Raw genomic sequence first — 20183 nt, 5'->3', positions numbered from 1 at the left:
TACAGTAGGTCCTTGTTGGTTGATCTGCTTTTTGATTTTCTGCAATTGTTTCATCAAAGAAAATGATAACAAAACGGTGTTCTGTAGGTGTCCAACAGTTTTTGTGTGATGAAAATAAAAAAAAAATAAAGTTCACTGAGATGAAAATCTGAGGTGATGTGTTTCTAATGAATAATATTTCAGGATCAGACCCATCTCTTAAATTCCAGACCAGTTTATCCAACTCTATTCCCACCACCTCTGGGATGTACCATAGACATTTGAAGAATTTCTAATCCTGGCATATCCATACCTACCTGTGCAAGCACTAGGCAGGGAACCTTCCAGAAAGAATAAGAGGCAACATAGGTTGGTGTAAAGAGCACAACCCTTTGGCCAAACACACCTGTGTTTTCTCTCTGTGTTTCTCCTCAGCCCACCTCCCATTGTTTTGAGCTTGAGAAAGAAAAAGTGAACTCCTGAAACCATATTTTCCTAAGTTGAAAATGAAGAAAATAGTGCCTTTGCTTGTCTTGGTGATTAAATAAAATCCTATATTTAAAGCATGCGGTAGAGAACTCGAAATAGAGTATGAAGTAAAGAGAAGCATCAGGCAATGCATATTTCCCATGACAAATGATGTTGTTCTAAATTATGTTCCCATTTTGGGGTAACGGAGTCTTCGTCCCTGAGCCTCAGTTGGCGTGTTCCAGCCCTCTCCTGTCTCCATCTTCATGCCTTGGAAGGCTTTGTAGCCAATTTCACTAATCAGATATGTCGGCTTCCCCAGCCCACAGCTGCATGAGACGGAGTCTTAATAGAAGGGGACGTGAGTGCCTTCCAGTGAAGCAAGGCAAGGGGAGCTCAGAAATGTTTGACGTCTCCTGAATTCGTTTAAAAGTTCATAGGAATTTTGCTTTGTACTCCAAAATGCAATTATTCTCATTGGTATGAATGTCAATACCTTTTAGAACATCTCTGGGCAACATGGAGGTCCAGGGCATATTCGAGACACAGCTATAGACCCACAGATAAAGTCCAGTGATGCTGATCTGTTAGCTCAAAACTCACTGCCTCCAGGAGCCAGATGACCCCTCACCTGAGTAGCCTGTGCCCATGGCAGGGTTGGGCATGAAGGGGAGCCTGCAGGCAGGACCAGGAAGTATATTTACTGCATCAGCACGGGGAGCTAGAGCTCAAAGCTGGCTTCTGTGAGGCGGGTCTTCCTGTGAGGTCACCATTTCCAGTGCATCCCATTGTCTCCAGAATTAATCTTGTACCTCACTTAAATGGAACTGAGGTTCAAGATTAGTCTTTTTTCCCCCTGAATTATGCACACAACCTTGTTTAGAATATTTCAGTATGGACATAGTGTTGAGAGATGAGTAGCTTCATTATCGGTCCTTAGCTTCTGAAACAGTTTGTGCCACTTCTGCACACTTTTTACTTTTAATTCCTCCATTTTCTTTCATTGGCTTGTATCATCTTTCCATTTTCCATTACTGAGTACAGGGAGTGACCACACGTGATGTTTAGGTACGTTTGTTGAGAGGCAGGGAAGTGGAGACCAGAATTTCTGCCAAAAAACAATAGAGACAGAAGATGGTTTGACTCAGTTTCTTTCTTCCACCTCAGCTAAGCAGGGCTTCAAGCATCTTGAGAGAACCTTAGTTAATGGTTCATAATCCATTTTCTTCCCTGTTATTATCCTACTTGATTTTTTTGATGTAAGTAATACAAACAACAGTCACTAGAAAAACCATAAACTCTCCCTCTCAAACCTTTTGTCTCATTTCTATTTATTTGTATTATTCTCTTTAATCACAAATGATACCTGTGTGTGAGGGATCTTCCTTCCTTCTATTCTTTTGTCCTTTCCTACCCTGTGACAGTAGATAATTATATGAAAGAAGATGCAAAGAAGGAATTAGACAGCATCCCTCCCTTTTAGAACACACAGGCTCCCTGGAGGAGATGTACCTTGTACATCTAGGATGCTCAGGCCTCGAATAACGAATAAGATCATAGTACCTTTTAGTGTCCAAATAACTATGGCTCAAGACCTTCTTTCATCATAGCAGGGTCCTAAGGCCTTCTTCAAAGGGTCTCTCTTATTGTCATAGGCTTACCCAATTATATGCTTCAGTCAGAACTTAGCTGCCATCACCACTTAGAATCCGCTCAGTCATTTCTCCTGAAAACACTCCAAATTGCACTGAACATACACGTCTAGCCTGAAGGGACTCTTTCAGGATGCTTTCAGATCCAGGAATCCTCAGGCTGCTAGGGCAGTAGGGAAATGAGTTATCTCTTCACTTTTTTGGCTATTACAGATAATGCTGCCTGAACACACACGTGAAAGTTTTTGTGTGGACACATGCTTTCAGTTGAAATTGCTAGGTTATATGGTAATTCCACTTTAACTTTCGAAGAACTGCCCATACATTTTACACAGTGGCTGTACCATTTTCCATTCCCACCAGCAGTGCATGAGGCTCCCAATTCCTCCCCAGCTGCCCCCAAATTTGTTGTTGTCTGTCATTTTCATCACAGCCAACTGGATGTGAGATGGCATCTTACTGTGATTTTAATTTCATTTCTTTAATGATTAATGATGCTGACTATCTGCTACATTTATTGGCCACTTACATATCTTCTTTGGAGATGTGTATTTAGATCTTTTGCTCACTTTAAAGTTGGATTATTTGTCTTTTTATTCTTGAGTTGTAAACTTAAAAAAATATATATATATGTTTTATATATATAGCATAGATATATGATTAATAAATCATGTTTATCATTAAATTAATTATTAATAATATTATCAACAGTAATAGTATTGTTAATATTATTAAATTATTAATAAATTAATTTTTAAAATAAATCAGTTTTCTCATTTTGAAGGTTACCTTTACCTCTCTTGAGAGTGTTCTTTGAAGCACAAACTTTTTTTTTTTTTCAATTCAAAGAGTTCCAGCCTACCTAGCTTTTCTTAGCTGTCTGTGCTTTTAGTGTGATAGTTAAATCATTGCCTATTCCATCATCATGAAGGTTTACACCTTTGTTTTCTTCTAAGAATAATCTCAGATCTTATACTTAGCTCTTTGATACATTTGAGTGAATTTTTGTATATGGTATGAGGAAGGGATGCAACTGTATTCTTTTGTACATGGATATCCAGTTTTCCTAGCACCGTTCATTAGAAAGAATATTGTTTCCTAGTTTAATGGCCTTTGCACTCTTATCTGGAGAAGGCGATGGCAACCCACTCCAGTACTCTTGCCTGGAATATCCCATGGATGGAGGTGCCTGGTAGGCTACACTCCCTGGGGTCCCGAAGAGTCGGACGTGACTGAGCAACTTTACTTTCACATTTCACTTTCATGAACTGGAGAAGGAAATGGCAACCCACTCCAGTATTCTTGCCTGGAAAACCCCATGGACAGAAGAGCCTGGTGGACTACAGTCCATGGTGTTGCAAAGAGTTGGACACGTCTGAGCAAGCATACACGCACTGTTCTAAGCAGCCCTTTTGGCTTGAATTACATTTACTTGCCTTTTATTTATTCGTTTATTTATTATTATTGTAGGTATTTTTAATTTCATTAGTTTCTTGGATTTTTTTTAATTTTTATTTTATTTTTAAACTTTACATAATTGTATTAGTTTTGCCAAATATCAAAATGAATCCATCACAGGTATACATGTGCTCCCCATCCTGAACCCTCCTCCCTCCTCCCTCCCCATACCATCCCTCTGGGTCGTCCCAGTGCACTAGCCCCAAGCATCCAGTATCATGCATTGAACCTGGACTGGCATCTCGTTTCATACATGATATTTTACATGTTTCAATGCCATTCTCCCAAATCTTCCCACCCTCTCCCTCTCCCTCTCCCACAGATTCCATAAGACTGTTACATACATCAGCGTCACTTTTGCTGTCTCATACACAGGGTTATTGTTATCATCTTTCTAATTTCCATATATATGCGTTAGTATACTGTATTGGTGTTTTTCCTTCTGGCTTACTTCACTCTGTATAATAGGCTCCAGTTTCATCCACCTCATTAGAACTGATTCAAAGGAAACTATCAGCAAGGTGAAAAGACAGCCTTCAGAATGGGAGAAAATAATAGCAAATGAAGCAACTGACAACTAATCTCAAAAATATACAAGCAACTCCTCCAGCTCAATTCCAGAAAAATAAATGACCCAATCAAAAAATGGGCCAAAGAACTAAATAGACATTTCTCCAAAGAAGACATACAGATGGCTAACAAACACATGAAAAGATGCTCAACATCACTCATTATCAGAGAAATGCAAATCAAGACCACTATGAGGTACCATTTCACACCAGTCAGAATGCCTGCAATCCAAAAGTCTACAAATAATAAATGTTGGAGAGGGTGTGGAGGAAAGGGAACCCTCTTACACTGTTGGTGGGAATGCAAACTAGTACAGCCACTATGGAGAACAGTGTGGAGATTCCTTAAAAAACTGGAAATAGAGCTGCCTTATGATCCAGCAATCCCACTGCTGGGCATACACACTGAGGAAACCAGAAGGGAAAGAGACACGTGTACCCCAATGTTCATCACAGCACTGTTTATAATAGCCAGGACACGGAAGCAACCTAGATGTCCATCAGCAGATGAATGGATAAGGAAGCTGTGGTACATATACACAATGGAGTATTACTCAGCCATTAAAAAGAATATTTTTATTTATTTTTAACAGCTTCCTCCCAACCCAGAGTTTGATCCCAGGTCTCCCACATTGCAGGCAGATTCTTTACCAGCTGAGCCACAAGGGTAGTCCAAGAATACTGGAGTGGGTAGCCTATCCCTTCTCCAGCGGATCTTCCCGACTCAGGAAATCCAGCCGGGGTTTCCTGCATTGAAGGGGAGTATTTACCAACTGACCTATCAGGGAAGCCCTAGATTTACTTACTTTCTAATTATTTTTAACAGCTTCATTGAGCTATCATTTATGAACCAAAACTGCACATATTTAATGTACACAGTTTAATGAGTTAGCATCAGTTCAGTTCAGTTCAGTCGCTCAGTCGTGTCCAACTGTTTGCGAGCCTATGAATCATAGCGTGCCAGGCCTCCCTGTCCATCACCAACTCCCGGAGTTTACCCAAACTCATGTCCATTAAGTCAGTGATGCCATCCAACCATCTCGTCCTCATGAAATTTCAATTTAACAACTCCCCATGCCCCCCTTCTCCAAAGACATTAGCAACCAGTAAATGGCAGCATTTTATTTCTTTTAAGGTCTAAGCAGTATTCCGTTATATGTATAAATATATATGTAAAGGACATACATATATATTATATATATGATGGATCCCTTCATCTGTTGATTGACGCTTAGATTGAGACATCAGTTGAGAAAGGTAAATACTACATTGAATAGCCCTAATGAGAAATCTTGGCAGAAAATACTTTAATAAATAAATTTCTTATGAGTATCTAAATGTACTTTCATAAAATGATTCTCACATCGGAAAATCTTTGGGAAACTTTAACAAAATATATGCAGGGGATTTTATTGTTCAGTTGCTCAGTTGTGTCTACTCTTTGTGACCCTATAGACTGCAGCTTGCCAGGCCTCCCTGTCCATCACCAACTCCTGGAGTTTACTCAAACTCATGCCCACTGAGTCCGTGATGCCATCCAACCATCTCATCCTCTGTTATCCCCTTCTCCTGCTGCCTTCAATCTTTCTCAGCGTTGGAGTCTTTTCTAATGAGTCGGCTTTTCACATCAAATGACCAAACTCTTGGAGCTTCAGCTTCAGTATTAGTCCTTCCAATGAATATTCAGAGTTGATTTCATTTAGGATTGATGGGTTTGATTTCCTTGCTGTCCAAAGGACTCTCAAGAGTTTTCTCCAGCACCACATGTAAAAAGCATCAATTCTTTGGCTCTCAGACTTCTTTGTGGTTCCACTCACAACTGTACATGAATACTGAAAAACCATAGTTGAACAATATGGACCTTTGTCAGCAAAGTGATATCTCTGCTTTTTAATACACTGTCTAGGTATGTCATACTTTTTCTTCCAAGGAGCAAGCGTCTTTTAATGTCATGCCTTCAGTCACCATCTGCAGTGATTTGGGAGTCCAAGAAAATAAAGTCTTTCATTGTTTCCAATTTTTCCTCATCTATTTGCCATGAAATGATGGGATTCGATGCTATGATCTTATGATTAAAAAATAAGAAGCCAAGCTTAAAGAATTTAAAAAGACCTCAGTAAAATATCAAGGAGGGACTTTTAGGGGAGGGAGAAGTATTCTGTGTCTTGATTGTCATGCCAGCTATGTATGCTGATAAGTCCCTTCAGTCGTGTCCGACTCTGTGCGACCCCATAGACGGCAGCTCACCAGGCTGCCCCATCCCTGGGATTCTCCAGGAAAGAACACTGGAGTGGATTGCCATTTCATTCTCCAGTGCATGAAAGTGAAAAGTGAAAGTGAAGTTGCTCAGTCGTTTCCGACTCCTAGCAACCCCATGGGCTGCAGCCTACCAGGCTCCTCCTTCCGTGGGATTTTCCAGGCAAGAGTATTGGAGTGGGGTGTCATTGCTTTCTCCAGCCACCTATCTATACAGGTGCAAAATCTCGTAAAAAGTATTGAAACATATACTGAAATTGGGTGCATTTTATTGCAGAGTTGTTGTGTTTAAAGCTTGTGTAATTGTAGTATTCAGGACCTAGGGAGTTGCTGAGTTTCTTGCTCAGCTCCTCTGGCAGGGACAGCTGAGAGAAGCAGCCATGAACCCGTAAGGAGTCCCTGAGTTTGGATCAATTAATGTGCTGAGCAAGGTGATCAGGGTGCTTCTGTTGCTTATCCTTATTTCTGAAGGCACAGTTTTTCCAAGTGAAAAGCTCAAAATTACATGTCTTAATAAAGATTGTTAGGAACCCAGCAAGGTCACATCCTGTGTCTCCTTTGCCAGATACCCTGCAACCTGGGGAATCTGAGACCCCTTACAGCTTCCTGCCCCACCCTTGGGTTTGTGTTCCCACCAGCTGTTTTCCACCTCCCCTTCTGCTCATCCTGTGTGGCCATTTGCAGGTTTTTCCTTCTGGTTTATGCTCTTTCAAGGTGGGTATCCATTAGTTCCTGCCCTCCTACGACACCACTGATTTCCTGAGCTGGGTCCACGGTGAGTTTGTGCTCTAAGAAGAGCTGACGCGCAGCACTGTGGACTGGCTGCTGGCACAGAAGTACAGAGCCGAGTCCACTGCCTCGGTGGAGTTGATTTCCAGGCTGCAGGGTGAGTTTTGGGGGCACTCAGCTGAACATCGCTCTTTGAACACTTCTGTGCCTTCCACAATGTCTTGCTCCTGAAAGTAAACCAAGAACTCAAATGCTTCTTCCAGCTTCCTGCGATACCAGTAAACATTAATATGTCCTTTTATGGGGACACAATCCATCTTTGCTTTCTGGCCTTTTCCTTTGACCAGATGACTTGGACTCTGAGTGACCTCATTGTCCATGGAGCCTGTAAGGAAAGAGACAGAAAGTTCACAAAAAGCCCTTGAAGGAGCCTGATTTTGCAGCCATCAGGAGAAAGTCCTGAATCTAGAATCCAAGAAATTCACCTCACCTGCTCCCCAGATAAAAAGAGCCACACAGCACAGGAGACCAAGGCACATGGCTGGCTCAAGGAGAAAGCAGAGCAGAGGCGTCTCCTCTCAGGCTCCTCCTCCCCCTGCAGCGCCTCCTTGTGACGTGCTCTCTTCCTGTGGTCATCACAGTCCCCACGTACTTGCGAGTCTAACTGGGAGGGCAGGAAGCTGGTGAAACAACTAGCATGGATTCCAGACTTTCAATTGTCTTTTTTCCTGATTCGGCTCTTTCATCATTTCTTTATAAAACAAAAATCAATTACACATCAATAACTTCTTTGCTTTTTATCCTGTCTATTTGTCTCCTCCCCTCCTCCCTTCCCTCTCAGGTAATGAAATACACAACTTGCTGTATGTCGTCACAGCTTCCACTGCACTTGCAAATTAACAGAGTAGCTATTTTATATTAACAAGCCAAATTTTGGACAATACAGAAGTATTTGTGATGGATATATAAAGCATCTAGAGAAATAATAAAATGAGTCATCTAGCCTGAAACTGTTAGCTTAGGAGACAGATTTTCTCTGAGAATTTTTAAGTCCCTGTGTTATTTTTCCAGATTTTATCATTCTTTTTCTACCAGGTCTGGGAAAACATAATCCCAAAGTATCAGTGTTTACTCACTTTCATTCCATTTCCAGTTTTAGATTTGTGTAAGAATCTGTAAGTTACATACGAATCAGTATTTTAGGTCTTTGACATTTATCTAAGGGTTTATTCTGTTTATACTTTTTTCCGTGTCATTTTTTTACTCAGCCTTATGTCTGTGATAATAATTTATTATTTCATATAATAATTTAAATGATAATACTTTATTATTATTGTTTTTGCAGATAATTTCATATAATTCACTTTTGCTAGTATGTGCGTCCCTGCTCATTCCCTCAGTCGCATCTGACTCTTTGTAACCTCACGGACTGTAGCCCACCAGGTTCTTGCTTTTGTTTCCTTTTCCTGAGGAGACAGATCAAAACATATATTGCTACGACTGATGGCCGAGAGTGTTCTGTGTTTTGTCCAGGAGTTTTATGGTTTCTGGCATTACATGTCTAGCTTTAATCCATTTTGTGTTTGACTTTGTGTATGGTATGAGGAAATGCTCCAATCTCATTTTTTTACGTAGTTGTCTAGTTTAACCAGCACTGCTTATTGAAGAGAATGTCTATTTCCAAACTGTTTATTCCTGCATTCCTTATCATAGTTTCAGTTCAGTTCAGTCACTCAGTCGTGTCTGACTCTTTGCGACCCCATGAATCACAGCACGCCAGGCCTCCCTGGCCATCACCAACTCCCAGAGTTCACTCAAACTCAGGTCCATCGAGTCAGTGATGCCATCCAGCCATCTCATCCTCTGTCGTCCCCTTCTCCTCCTGCCCGCAATCCCTGCCAGCATCAGGGTCTTTTCCAATGAGTCAACTCTTCACATGAGGTGGCCAAAGTATTGGAGTTTCAGCTTTAGCATCAGTCCTTCCAATGAACACCCAGGACTGATCTCCTTTGGAATAGACTGGTTGGATCTCCTTGCAGTTCAAGGAACTCTCAAGAGTCTTCTCCAACACCACAGTTCAAAAGCATCAATTCTTCACTGCTCAGTTTTCTTTATAGCCCAATTCTCACCTCCATACATGACCACTGGAAAAACCATAGCCTTGACTAGACAGACCTTTGTTGGCAAAGTAACGTCTCTGCTTTTGGATATGTTATCTAGGTTGTTGGCAAAGTAATATCTCTGCTTTTGAATATGCTGTCTAGGTTGGTCATAACTTTCCTTCCAAGGAGTAAGCGTCTTTTAATTTCATGGCTGCAATCACCATCTGCAGTGATTTTGGAGCCCCAACATATAAAGTCTGACACTGTTTCCCCATCTATTTCCCATGAAGTGATGGGACCAGATGCCATGATCTTCGTTTTCTGAATGTTGAGCTTTAAGCCAACATTTTCACTCTCCATTTTCACTTTCATCAAGAGGCTTTTTAGTTCCTCTTCACTTTCTGCCATAATGGTGATGTCATCTGCATATCTGAGGTTATTGATATTTCTCCCGGCAATCTTGATTTCAGCTTGTGCTTCTTCCAGCCCAGCGTTTCTCATGATGTACTCTGCATAGAAGTTAAATAAGCAGGGTGACAATATACAGCCTTGACGTACTCCTTTTCTCATTTGGAACAAGTCTGTTGTTCCATGTCCAGTTCTAACTGCTGCTTCCTGACCTGCATATAGGTTTCTCAAGAGGCAGGACAAGTGGTCTGGTATTCCCATCTTTTTCAGAATTTTCCACAGTTTATTGTGATCCATGCAGTCAAAGGCTTTGGCACAGTTGATAAAGCAGAAATTGATGTTTTTCTGGCACTCTCTTGCTTTTTTGATGATCCAGCGGTTGTTGGCAATTTGATCTCTGGTTCCTCTGCCTTTTCTAAAACCAGCTTAATTTGACCATACTTGTGTGGGTTTATTTCTAGACACTCAGTTCTGTTTGGATCAATGAATGTGCTGAGCCAGGTGATCAGGGTGCCCAGGGAAGACAGATGACTTGCCGATTATCCTTATTCCTGAAGATACAGCTTTGCCAGATGAAAAGCTCAGAACTGCATATTTTAATAAAGATTCTTAGGAACCCATCAAAGTCATATCCTGTGTCTCCTTTGCCAGATACCCTGCCAACTGGGGAATCTGAGACCCCTTACAGCTTCCTGTCCCATTCTTGGATTTGTATTCCCACCAGTTATTTTCCACCTCCCCTTCTGCTCATCCTGTGTTACCATTTACAGATTTTTCCATCTGCTTTATGGTCTCTCAAGGTGGGTTTCTGTTAGTTCCTACCCTCCTATGACACCACTGATCTCCTGAGCTGGGTCCACGGTGAGTTTGTGCTATAAGAAGAGCTGACGTGCAGCACTGTGGACTGGCTGCTGGCACAGAAATACAGAGCCGAGTCCGCTGCCTCGGTGGAGTTGATTTCCAGGCCACAGGGTGAGTTTTGGGGGCACTCAACTGAAAATCGCTGTTTGAACATGGCTGTATCTTCTATAATTTTTTCATCCTGTAAGTAAACCAAAAACTCTAATGCTTCTTCCAGCTTCCTGCGATACCAGTAAACATAAGAGTGTCCTTTTTTGGGGACACAATCCATTTTGGCTCTCTGGTCTTTTCCTTTGAGCAGATGACTGGGATTCTGGGTGACCTCAGTGTCCATGAAGCCTGTGAGAAAAGAGAGAGAAAGTGAAGAAAAAGCCCTTGAAGGAACCTGATGTTGCAGCCTCGGGAGAAAGTCCTGAATCTAGAATCCAGTTAATTCACCTTACCTGCTCCCCAGAATAAAAGAGCCATACAGCACAGGAGGCCAAGGCACATGGCTGGCTCAGGGAGAAAGCAGTGCAGTGGCTTTTCCTCTCAGGGCCTCCTCCCCCTCAGCACCTCCTTGTGACATGGTTGCTTCCTGTGGTCGTCACAGTCCCCACGTACGTGAGAGGCTAGCTTTTCATAGACTGGGAGTACAGGGAAAGCTGGTGAAACAACTGGTGTGGATTTCAGACGGCTTCAATTGTCTTTTTCCTGATTCTGCTCTTTCATCATTTCTTTAAAAATGAAAATCAGTTGCACATCAGTAACTTACTTGCTTTTCATCTTGTCAGTTTGCCTCCTCCCCTCCTCCCTTCCCTTCAGACAATGAAACCCACAACTTGCTGTTGGTCAGTATTAACTACTGCGCTCACAAATGAATACAGCAGCCACCTTATACTAACAAGCCAAATTTTAAACTAAACAAAAGAAATATTTGTGATGGATATATAATGCATCTAGAGAAATAATAAAATGAGTCATCTAGCCTGAAACTCTTAGCTTAGGAGACAGATCTTCTCTGAGAATTTTTAAGTCCCTGTGTTATTTTTCCAGATTTTTTCCGGAAATTTTTTTTCTGGAAAAAAATTTTTTCTGGAAAATTTTTCCAAATTTTTTCTGGAAAAATAATTCTTTCTCTATTGGGTGTAGGAAAACATAATCCTAAAGTTTAAGTTTTTACTCATTTTCCTTCCATTATCAGTTTGAGGAGTCTGGTAGGCTGCAGTCAGTCCATGGGGTCGCTAAGAGTCGAACACGACTGAATGACTTCACTTTCATTTTTCACTTTCATGCATTGGAGAAAGAAATGGCAACCCACTCCAGTGTTCTTGCCTGGAGAATCCCAGTGACGAGGGAGCCTGGTGGGCTGCTGTCTATGGGGTCGCACAGAGTTGGACACAACTGAAGCGACTTAGCAGCAGAAGCAAGAATCTGTAAATTATATTTTAATCAGTGTTTTATGTCTTTGAAATTTATCTAAGGGATTTATTCTGTTTATACTTTTTCTGTGTCATAGTTTTATTCAGTTTTATGTCTGTGATAATAATTTCTGTTTTTGCAGATAATTTCATATAATTCACTTTTGCTAATATGTGCATGCCTGCTCATTCCCTCAGTCGTGTCTGAGTCTTTGTGACTCCACGGACTGTAGCCCACCAGGTTCCTCTGTCCCTGGCATTTTTCAGGCAAGAATCCTGGAATGGGTTGCCATGTCCTCCTCCAGGGGGTCTTCTCGACCTGGGGATCCAACCTGCATCTCCTGTGTCTCCTGCAAAGCAGACAGATTCTTTACCTGATGAGCCATCACTAATACATAAGGTTCCATTTATTATTAATAGTCAGAATTTATTATCCATTCTGAGTTCATGTCCACTAGTTTTCTCCTCTAGATTTTGGTGCTAGTCCAAACAGGACTTCATTCTTATACCTTTCTTTACGTACCAAGGTATAATATTTCTCTATACCTGGGAATATAAAAATTGAGCCTTAGGGTCACCATGTCAACTTTACATTCTAAGACAAAATGCTTTCCAAATTAAAATGAAGTTGCTCAGTTGTGTCTAATTCTTTGTAACCCCATGGACTGTAACCCGCCAAGCTCCTCCGTCCATGAAATTTTCCAGGCAAGAATACTGGAGTGGGCTGCCATTTCCTTCTCCAGGGGATCTTCCCAACCCAGGCATTGAACCCTGGTCTCCAGCATTGCAGGCAGATGCTTTACCATCTGAGCCATGAGGGTAGCCCCAGGGAAGCTCCAAATTAAGCGAGATAAATAATCCCAACAACTGTTGTGTGTTTTCTAGGGTTGCACATCTAAAATTCAATTGGTACTATTTTTTTCTAATTTTTTAAATTTCTGGCTGTGCCCAGTGGCATGCGGTTTATTAGTACCCTAGACAGGAGTAGAACCAGCCCCACCCCCTCCCCCAAAGGGAAGCCCAGAATCTTAACCACTAGATGCCATGGAAGTCCTGTCACTTATGTTCTTTTAACTTTGCCAGTCTATTAGGATAAAATGATATATCACTCTAGTTTTAGTTAGCATTTTTATGATTTTTCAGTTTAGATCAGTTCAGTCACTCAGTCATGTCTGACTCTTTGTGACCCCATGGACTGCAGCATACCAGACTTCCTTGTCCATCACCAACTCCTGGAGCTTGCTCAAACTCATGTCCATTAAGCTGGTGATGCCATCCAACTATCCCATCCTCTGTCATCCCCTTCTCCTCCTGCCTTCAATCTTTCCCAGCATTAGGGTCTTTTCCAGTGAGTCAGGGTGTCATATCAGGTGGCCAAAGTGTTGGAGCTTCAGCTTCAACATCAGTCTTTCCAATGAATATTCAGGACTGATTTCCTTTATGATTGACCGGTTTGATTTCCTTGCAATCCAAGGGACTCTCAAGAGTCTTCCCCAACACCACAGTTCAAAAGCATCAATTCTTTGGTGCTCAGCTTTCTTTATGGTCCAACTCTCACAACCATACATGACTACTGGAAAAACCATAGCTTTGACTAGACAGAGCTTTGTTGGCAAAGTAAACATCTCTGCTTTTTAATATGCTGTCTAGGTTGGTCATTCCTTTTCTTCCAAGAAGTAAGATTCTTTTAATTTCATGGCTGCATTCACTATCTGCTCTGATTTTGGAGCCCAGAAAATAAGGTCTGTCACTGTTTCCATTGTTTCCCCATCTATCTGCCAGGAAGTGATGGGACCGATGCCATGATCTTAGTTTTTGGAATGTTGAGTTTTAAGCCAACGTTTTCACTCTCCTCTTTCATTTTCATCAAGAGGCTCTTTAGCTCCTCTTCGCTTTCTGCTATAAGGGTGGTATCATCCACATATCTGAGGTTATTGATATTTCTCCCAGAAATTTTGACTTCAGCTTGTGCTTCATCCAGCCCAGCATTTCACATGATGTACTCTAAATATAAGTTAAATAAACAGGGTGACAATCTACGGCCTTGATGTACTCCTTTCCCAGTTTTCAACCAGTCTTTTGTTCCATGTCCAGTTCTAACTGTTGCTTCTTGACACACATACAGGTTTCTTAGGAGGCAGATCAGGTGGTCTGATTCCCATTTCTTTCAGAATTTTCCACAGTTTGTTGTGATCCACACAGTGAAAGGCTTTAGCATAGTCAGTGAAGCAGAAGTAGACCTTTTTCTACAATTCTCTTACTTTTTGATTGAATATATTTTTTTCTGTTTATAGGCCACTAGTGTTTTTAGCACACTGCCATTTGACCATATTTCTTTTTGAATGTTCAGCTATTACTTATTTGTAACAATTCCTTACATATTCCTGATAGCAAACTTTGTCAGTTACACGTGCTGCTAATATCTGTTCAATCAGTGGCTTGTCTTTCACTCTTTGTAATGCCTTTTTTTTTTAAGTTGGAATTCCTAATTTAGTTGAGTCTACATTCTCTCTGGGGAGGGTATACATTTAATTCTTTATAATTATGTTCTTGTACCCCAAGATCATAAAGATATACTTACCAGTTATTTACCAGACAGCTAACATTTTACAGTTGTGTGTATGCATTTGATACTTTAATAATGATTATTTTTGCTTAGGCTGTGGAAATGAATTTAAATCCATCCTTATTTCTTTGGATAACAGCTTGTCCCAGAAGAACATAGCATTATTCCCCTGCAAACCTCCAGTGAGGGCTCTATCATATATAAAATGCCTACTTAAACACCAGTTCAGTTCAGTTCAGTCATTCAGTCATGTCCAACTCTTTGCAACCCCATGAATCGCAGCACACCAGGCCTCCCTTTCCATCACCAACTCCCAGAGTTCACCCAAACCCATATCCATCAAGTCGGTGATGCCATCCAACCACCTCATTCTCTGTCGTCCCCTTCTCCTCCTGCCCTCAATCTTTCCCAGCATCAGGGTCTTTTCCAATGAGTCAGCTCTTCACATCAGGTGGCCAGAGTATTGGAGTTTCAGCTTTAGCATCAATCCTTCCAATGAACACCCAGGACTGATCTCCTTTAGGATGGACTGGTTGGATCTCCTTGCAGTCCAAGGGACTCTCAAGAGTCTTCTCCAACACCACAGTTCAAAAGCATCAATTCTTCAGAGCCCAGCTTTCTTTATAGTCCAACTCTCACATCCATACATGACCACTGGAAAAGCCATAGCCTTGACTAGACGGACTTTTGTTGGCAAACTAATATCTCTGCTTTTTAAAATGCTGTCTAGGTTCATCATAACTTTCCTTCCAAGGAGTAAGTGTCTTTTAATTTCATGCCTGCAATCACCATCTGCAGTGATTTTGGAGCCCAGAAAAATAAAGTCCGACACTGTTTCCACAGTTTCCCCATCTATTTCCCATGAAGTGATGGGACCAGATGCCATGATCTTCGTTTTCAGAATGTTAAGCTTTAAGCCAACTTTTTCACGCTCCTCTTTCACTTTAATCAAGAGGCTTTTTAGTTCCTCTTCAGTTTCTGCCATAATGGTGATGTCATCTGCATATCTGAGGTTATTGATATTTCTCCCAGCAATCTTGACTCCAGTTTGTGCTTCTTGCAGCCCAGCATTTCTCATGGTGTACTCTGCATAGAAATTAAATAAGCAGGGTGACAATATACAGCCTTGACGTACTCCTTTTCCTATTTGGAACCAGTCTGTTGTTCCATGTCCAGTTCTAACTGTTGCTTCCTGATCTGCATACAGGTTTCTCAAGAGGCAGGTCCGGTGGTCTGGTATGCCCATCTCTTTCACAATTTTCCACAGTTTATTGAGATCCACACAGTCAAAGGCTTTGGCATAGTCAATAAAGCAGAAATAGATGTTTTTCTGGAACTCTCTTGCTTTTTCTATGATCCAGCTTAACGTTGTTCCCCTTTTAAATCCATGATTTTCATTTGTCTGTTTATTTATGCCTTTTTCATTATCCTAAATTAAGAAATGATTTGATAGTTCAAGGAGAAATCACCTTACTTTGTCCCTGTTCAACATTCCATTCTCTTTTCTGTGTTGACCACTTAAATTTCAGATGACTTTCATCAGATTTCATGAAAATATCTTTCGTGATTTTGATCAGCCCTGAACAAACAGTTGGTAGTGCAGAATTAGGAACACTCTTACCATCGGTTTTACTGATTCATGATCATGGTGTACATTTTCACTTATTTCAGATTTTTTTAATGTTTTCCTCTAAAATTTAATCCCTTTCTGCATTACAGTCTCATTTATTTAATCGATTTATTTTTATCTATTTTATATGTTACATTAGAATTTTTAAATCATTTCTCTTTAAAAAATATTTTAACTGTTGATAACATATGGAATAAAGTTTTTATATTTATGTTAAATTCAATAAGCTTATTAAATCTGTTATTAATAAGAATGCATTGCATCTTTAGATTCCTTTGGTTCTTCTTCTAAACTTGCCATCTGTGTTTTAAAACTTTTCTTCCCCTCCTTTTCTCATTCTCAGCCTTTTTTCTTGTTCTACTGGCTGGAATTTGGCAAAATCTTCACTAGAAATGCTAGTGCCATTCATTTACTTATTTATCAGTTATATTTGACTCAGAGAACTATAGGTACTAAATATGTGGTAGATGCTATGAGGGTTACAAGGTATGAGATTACATCCTGCTATTAAAGGAGTTATCCACATGCCAAGTGAAAGCGAAAATGATCATCGGTTGTGTCTGACTCTTTGCCACCCATGGACTGTAGTCTGCCAGGCTCCTCTGCCCATGGAATTCTCGAGACAAGAATACCAGAGTGGGTTGCCTTGCCCTCCTCCAGGGGATCTTCCCTACCCAGAGATCAGACGAATGTCTCTTACATCTCCTGCATTGGCAGGCAGGTTCTTGACCACTAGTGCCACCAGGGAAGCACATCACTCTTCCGACTGGTATTGGCCCAGGTTCATCTTGGCTGACCCACATGAAGCCAAGACACTAGATACCCAGGTTTGCTGCAGAAAGTGAGAGTGAAAGTCGCTCAGTCATGTCCAACTCTTTCGACCCCATGGACTATACAGTTTGTGGAATTCTCCAGGCCAGAATACTGGAGTGGGTCGTTCCCTTCTCTAGAGGATCTTCCCAAACCAGGGATCAAACCCAGGCCTCCCACATTGTAGGTGAATTCTTTACCAGCTGAGCCACCAGGGAAGCCCAAGAAGACTTGAGTGGGTAGCCTATGCCTTCTCCAGCAGATCTTCCCTACCCAGGAATTGAACTGGGGTCTCCTGCATTGCAGGCAGATTCTTTACCAGCTGAGCCACAAGGGAAGCCCGTTTGCGTCAGGGAAGGGGTTTATTTGCAAAGCAATCAGGCAAAGAGATGAAAGATCTTCTGCCCAATTTTAAAACTGTGTTGTTTGTGTTTTTCATATTGAGTTGCCTGACTCTTTATATATTTTGAATATTAATGGTTTACTGATTATTTTGTTTGCATATATTTTCTTCCATTCAGCACGTTATCTTTTTCTTTCGTCAGTGGTTCTCTTTTGTTTGTTTGTTTTTGCTGTAAGAAGATTTTAAGGTTAATTCAACTGCATTTGTTTATTTTTTATTTTGTTTTCCTTCCCCAGTGAGACAGATCTGAATATGTGTTGCTACAATAGATGTCAAGAGTGCTCTGACTGTGTTTTCTTCTAGTTTTGGTGTTCCTTGCCTGCACATCAGTCTTTAATCCATTTGAGTTTATATAAGTGTGTGGGGTGTGAAAATGTTCTAATTTCACTCTGTTATGGAGCTGTCCAGTTTTACCAGTACTACTTATTGAAGACAATTTTTTCTAAACTGTATATTCTTGCATTCTTTGTCATAGTTTCACTGACCGTGTTTTCGTGGGTTTGTTTCTAGACTCTCGATTGTATGTCCATTTTTGTGGCATCACCATTCTGTTTTGATTATTATAGCTCTGTATTAATAATATTGACTGAAGTCAGAGAGTATGACACCTTTAGCTTTGTGGGCATTTTTTTATTCTCTTGAATGCTCTTTACTATCTGGGATCTTCTGTGTCTTTCACATAAATTTTAGAACTATTTGTTCTAGTTCTGTGAAAATTGTTGTAGGCATTTCGATAGGGACTGCATTAAATCTGTAGTACAGACCTTTTAGCAATATTAATTTTAGAAATGGCCCATGAGAGGAGCAAGAAATGAATTTACAGACTTGACCAGCGGAGATGCAGCAACTGAAATTCTTCTTTGCAAGTCAGGTGCTTTGCAGTCAAATAACTCCTTAAATATAGTTAACTCACTGGTTTATTTTCATAAGCAAAATATATCTCTTCTTAACTCTTCCAGTATGGTTGAATTAGTTTCTTTTACTTTAAAGCAGAACAATACTAACAGGCACACAGAAAATGAGGCTGATCTCATGATCTCAAGTATGGTTGCTGCTGAAAACTAATATCTGGAGAGGGTGTTTTTCTATAATATATTAGGTTTGAGACATCAATTGAGAAAAGTAAAGACTAAATCAAAGTGTGATAATGCAAAGTCTTATAAGAAATATTTGAATAAATAAATTCCATGTGAGTATTAAAAAGTAAATTCGTAATACGTGTCTTAAAAATTTTAGAGAAAAGTAAAAAAAAATTCAACAAAATATGTGCTGGACAAAGTCAATAAAAAATATACAAGCAATGGTAAAAGAAGTTAAAAAGACCTTAGTAAAATAGCATGGAGGGATTTGGGGGAGGGGGAAGTAGTCTGTGTCTTGATTCTCATGCTGGTTGCATGGGTTAAAAACTTGTCACAATGTACTGAAATACAGACCTAAATTGGCGCATTTTGTTTTGGTATGTTATGCCTCAAGTTGCTTTTAAAAGTTGCATGATTGCAGGAATCTGGTTGAAGGGAGATGCTGATTTTTCTGCTCAGTTGCTCTGTCAGGGACAGATGAGAAGCAGCCATGAACCCTGAGGAGTCTCTGGGTCTGGAGCGATGAATGTGCTGAGCCAGGTGATCAGGGTCCCCAAGGAAGACAGGTGACCTGCTGATTATCCCTATGTCTGAAGCCACAGCTTTGCCAGATGAAAAGCACAGAACTGCATATTTTAATAAAGATGCTTAGAAACCCATTAAGGTCACATCCTGTGTCCCCTTTGCCAGATACTCTGCAAACTGGGGAATCTGAGACCCCTCACAGCTTCCTTCCTCTTCCTTGGGTTTGTGTTCCCACCAGCTGTTTCCCACCTCCCCTTCTGCTCATCCTGTGTGGCCATTTACAGGTTTTTCCTTCTGCTTTATGCTCTTTCAAGGTGGGTTTCTGTTAATTCTTACCCTCCTACGACACCACTGATTTCCTGAGCTGGGTCCACAGTGAGTTTGTGTTCGAACAAGAGCTGACGTGCAGCACTGTGGATTGGCTGCTGGCACAGAAATACAGAGCCGAGTCCGCTGCCTCAGTGGAGTTGATTTCCAGGCTGCAGGGTGAGTTTTGGGGGCACTCAGCTGAAAATCGCTGTTTGAACATGGCTGTATCTTCTGTAACTTTTCCATTCCACAAATAAACCAAAAACTCAAATGCTCCTTCTGGCTTCTTGTGATACCAGTATACATGAACATGTCCTTTTATGGGGACACAATCCATCTTTGCTTTCTGGTCTTTTCCTTTGACCAGATGACCTGGACTCTGGGTGACCTCAGTGTCCATGGAGCCTGTAAGGAAAGAGAAAGTTCACAAAAAGCCCTAGAGGGAGCCTGATTTGGCAGCCATAGGAGAAAGTCCTGAGACTTAAATCCAATACATTTGCCTCACCTGCTCCCCAGAGAAAAAGAGCCACCCAGCACAGGAGGCTGAGGCTCATGGCTGACTCCAGGAGAAAGCAGGGCAGCGGCGTTTCCTGTCAGGCGTCTCATCCCCTTTCAGCACCTCCTTGTGACGTGGTCACTTCCTGTGGTCCTCACAGTTCCCGGGTACCTGAGACTATAATATTTCATAGACTGACAGGACAAGGAAAGCTGTGAAATAATCAGTATGCATTCCAACCTGCTTTGACTTTCTGTTTCCTGATTCTGCTCTTCCATCACTTCTTTAAATATAAAGTCATTTCTCATGAATAATTTATTTGCTTTTTAAATGTGTCCATTTGCCCTCTCTCCTCCTCCCTTCCCTCTCAGACAATGAGCCATATAATTTGCGGTATGTCAATCATAACTTCTGCTGCACTTATAAAGTGGGATAGCAGCTACTTTATGTTAGCAAGCCAAATTTTGAACTATACAAAAGATG

The 20183-nt window shown here is 41.0% G+C and overlaps 2 protein-coding genes and 1 gene segment (V, D, J or C); all 3 read right to left on the bottom strand.

Annotated features, from left to right (window-relative positions):
• LOC100300510 (T cell receptor beta constant 1) overlaps positions 1-20183 on the bottom strand; it is a gene marked incomplete in the record, with an annotated part of 535695 nt that overhangs the window by 138731 nt on the left and 376781 nt on the right.
• The window catches only part of LOC509513 (uncharacterized), a 283704-nt gene that overhangs the window by 120126 nt on the left and 143395 nt on the right, over positions 1-20183 (bottom strand).
• Positions 18721-20069, bottom strand: LOC132345144 (probable non-functional T cell receptor beta variable 23-1). The segment is given in 2 exon segments: positions 18721-19609; positions 19710-20069. Coding segments are annotated over 2 exon segments (423 nt in total).

This window comes from Bos taurus, chromosome 4, assembly GCF_002263795.3.
Source record: "Bos taurus isolate L1 Dominette 01449 registration number 42190680 breed Hereford chromosome 4, ARS-UCD2.0, whole genome shotgun sequence".
In the NCBI taxonomy this organism is placed as follows: domain Eukaryota; kingdom Metazoa; phylum Chordata; class Mammalia; order Artiodactyla; family Bovidae; genus Bos; species Bos taurus.
This window is presented reverse-complemented; position numbering and strand designations above follow the sequence as displayed.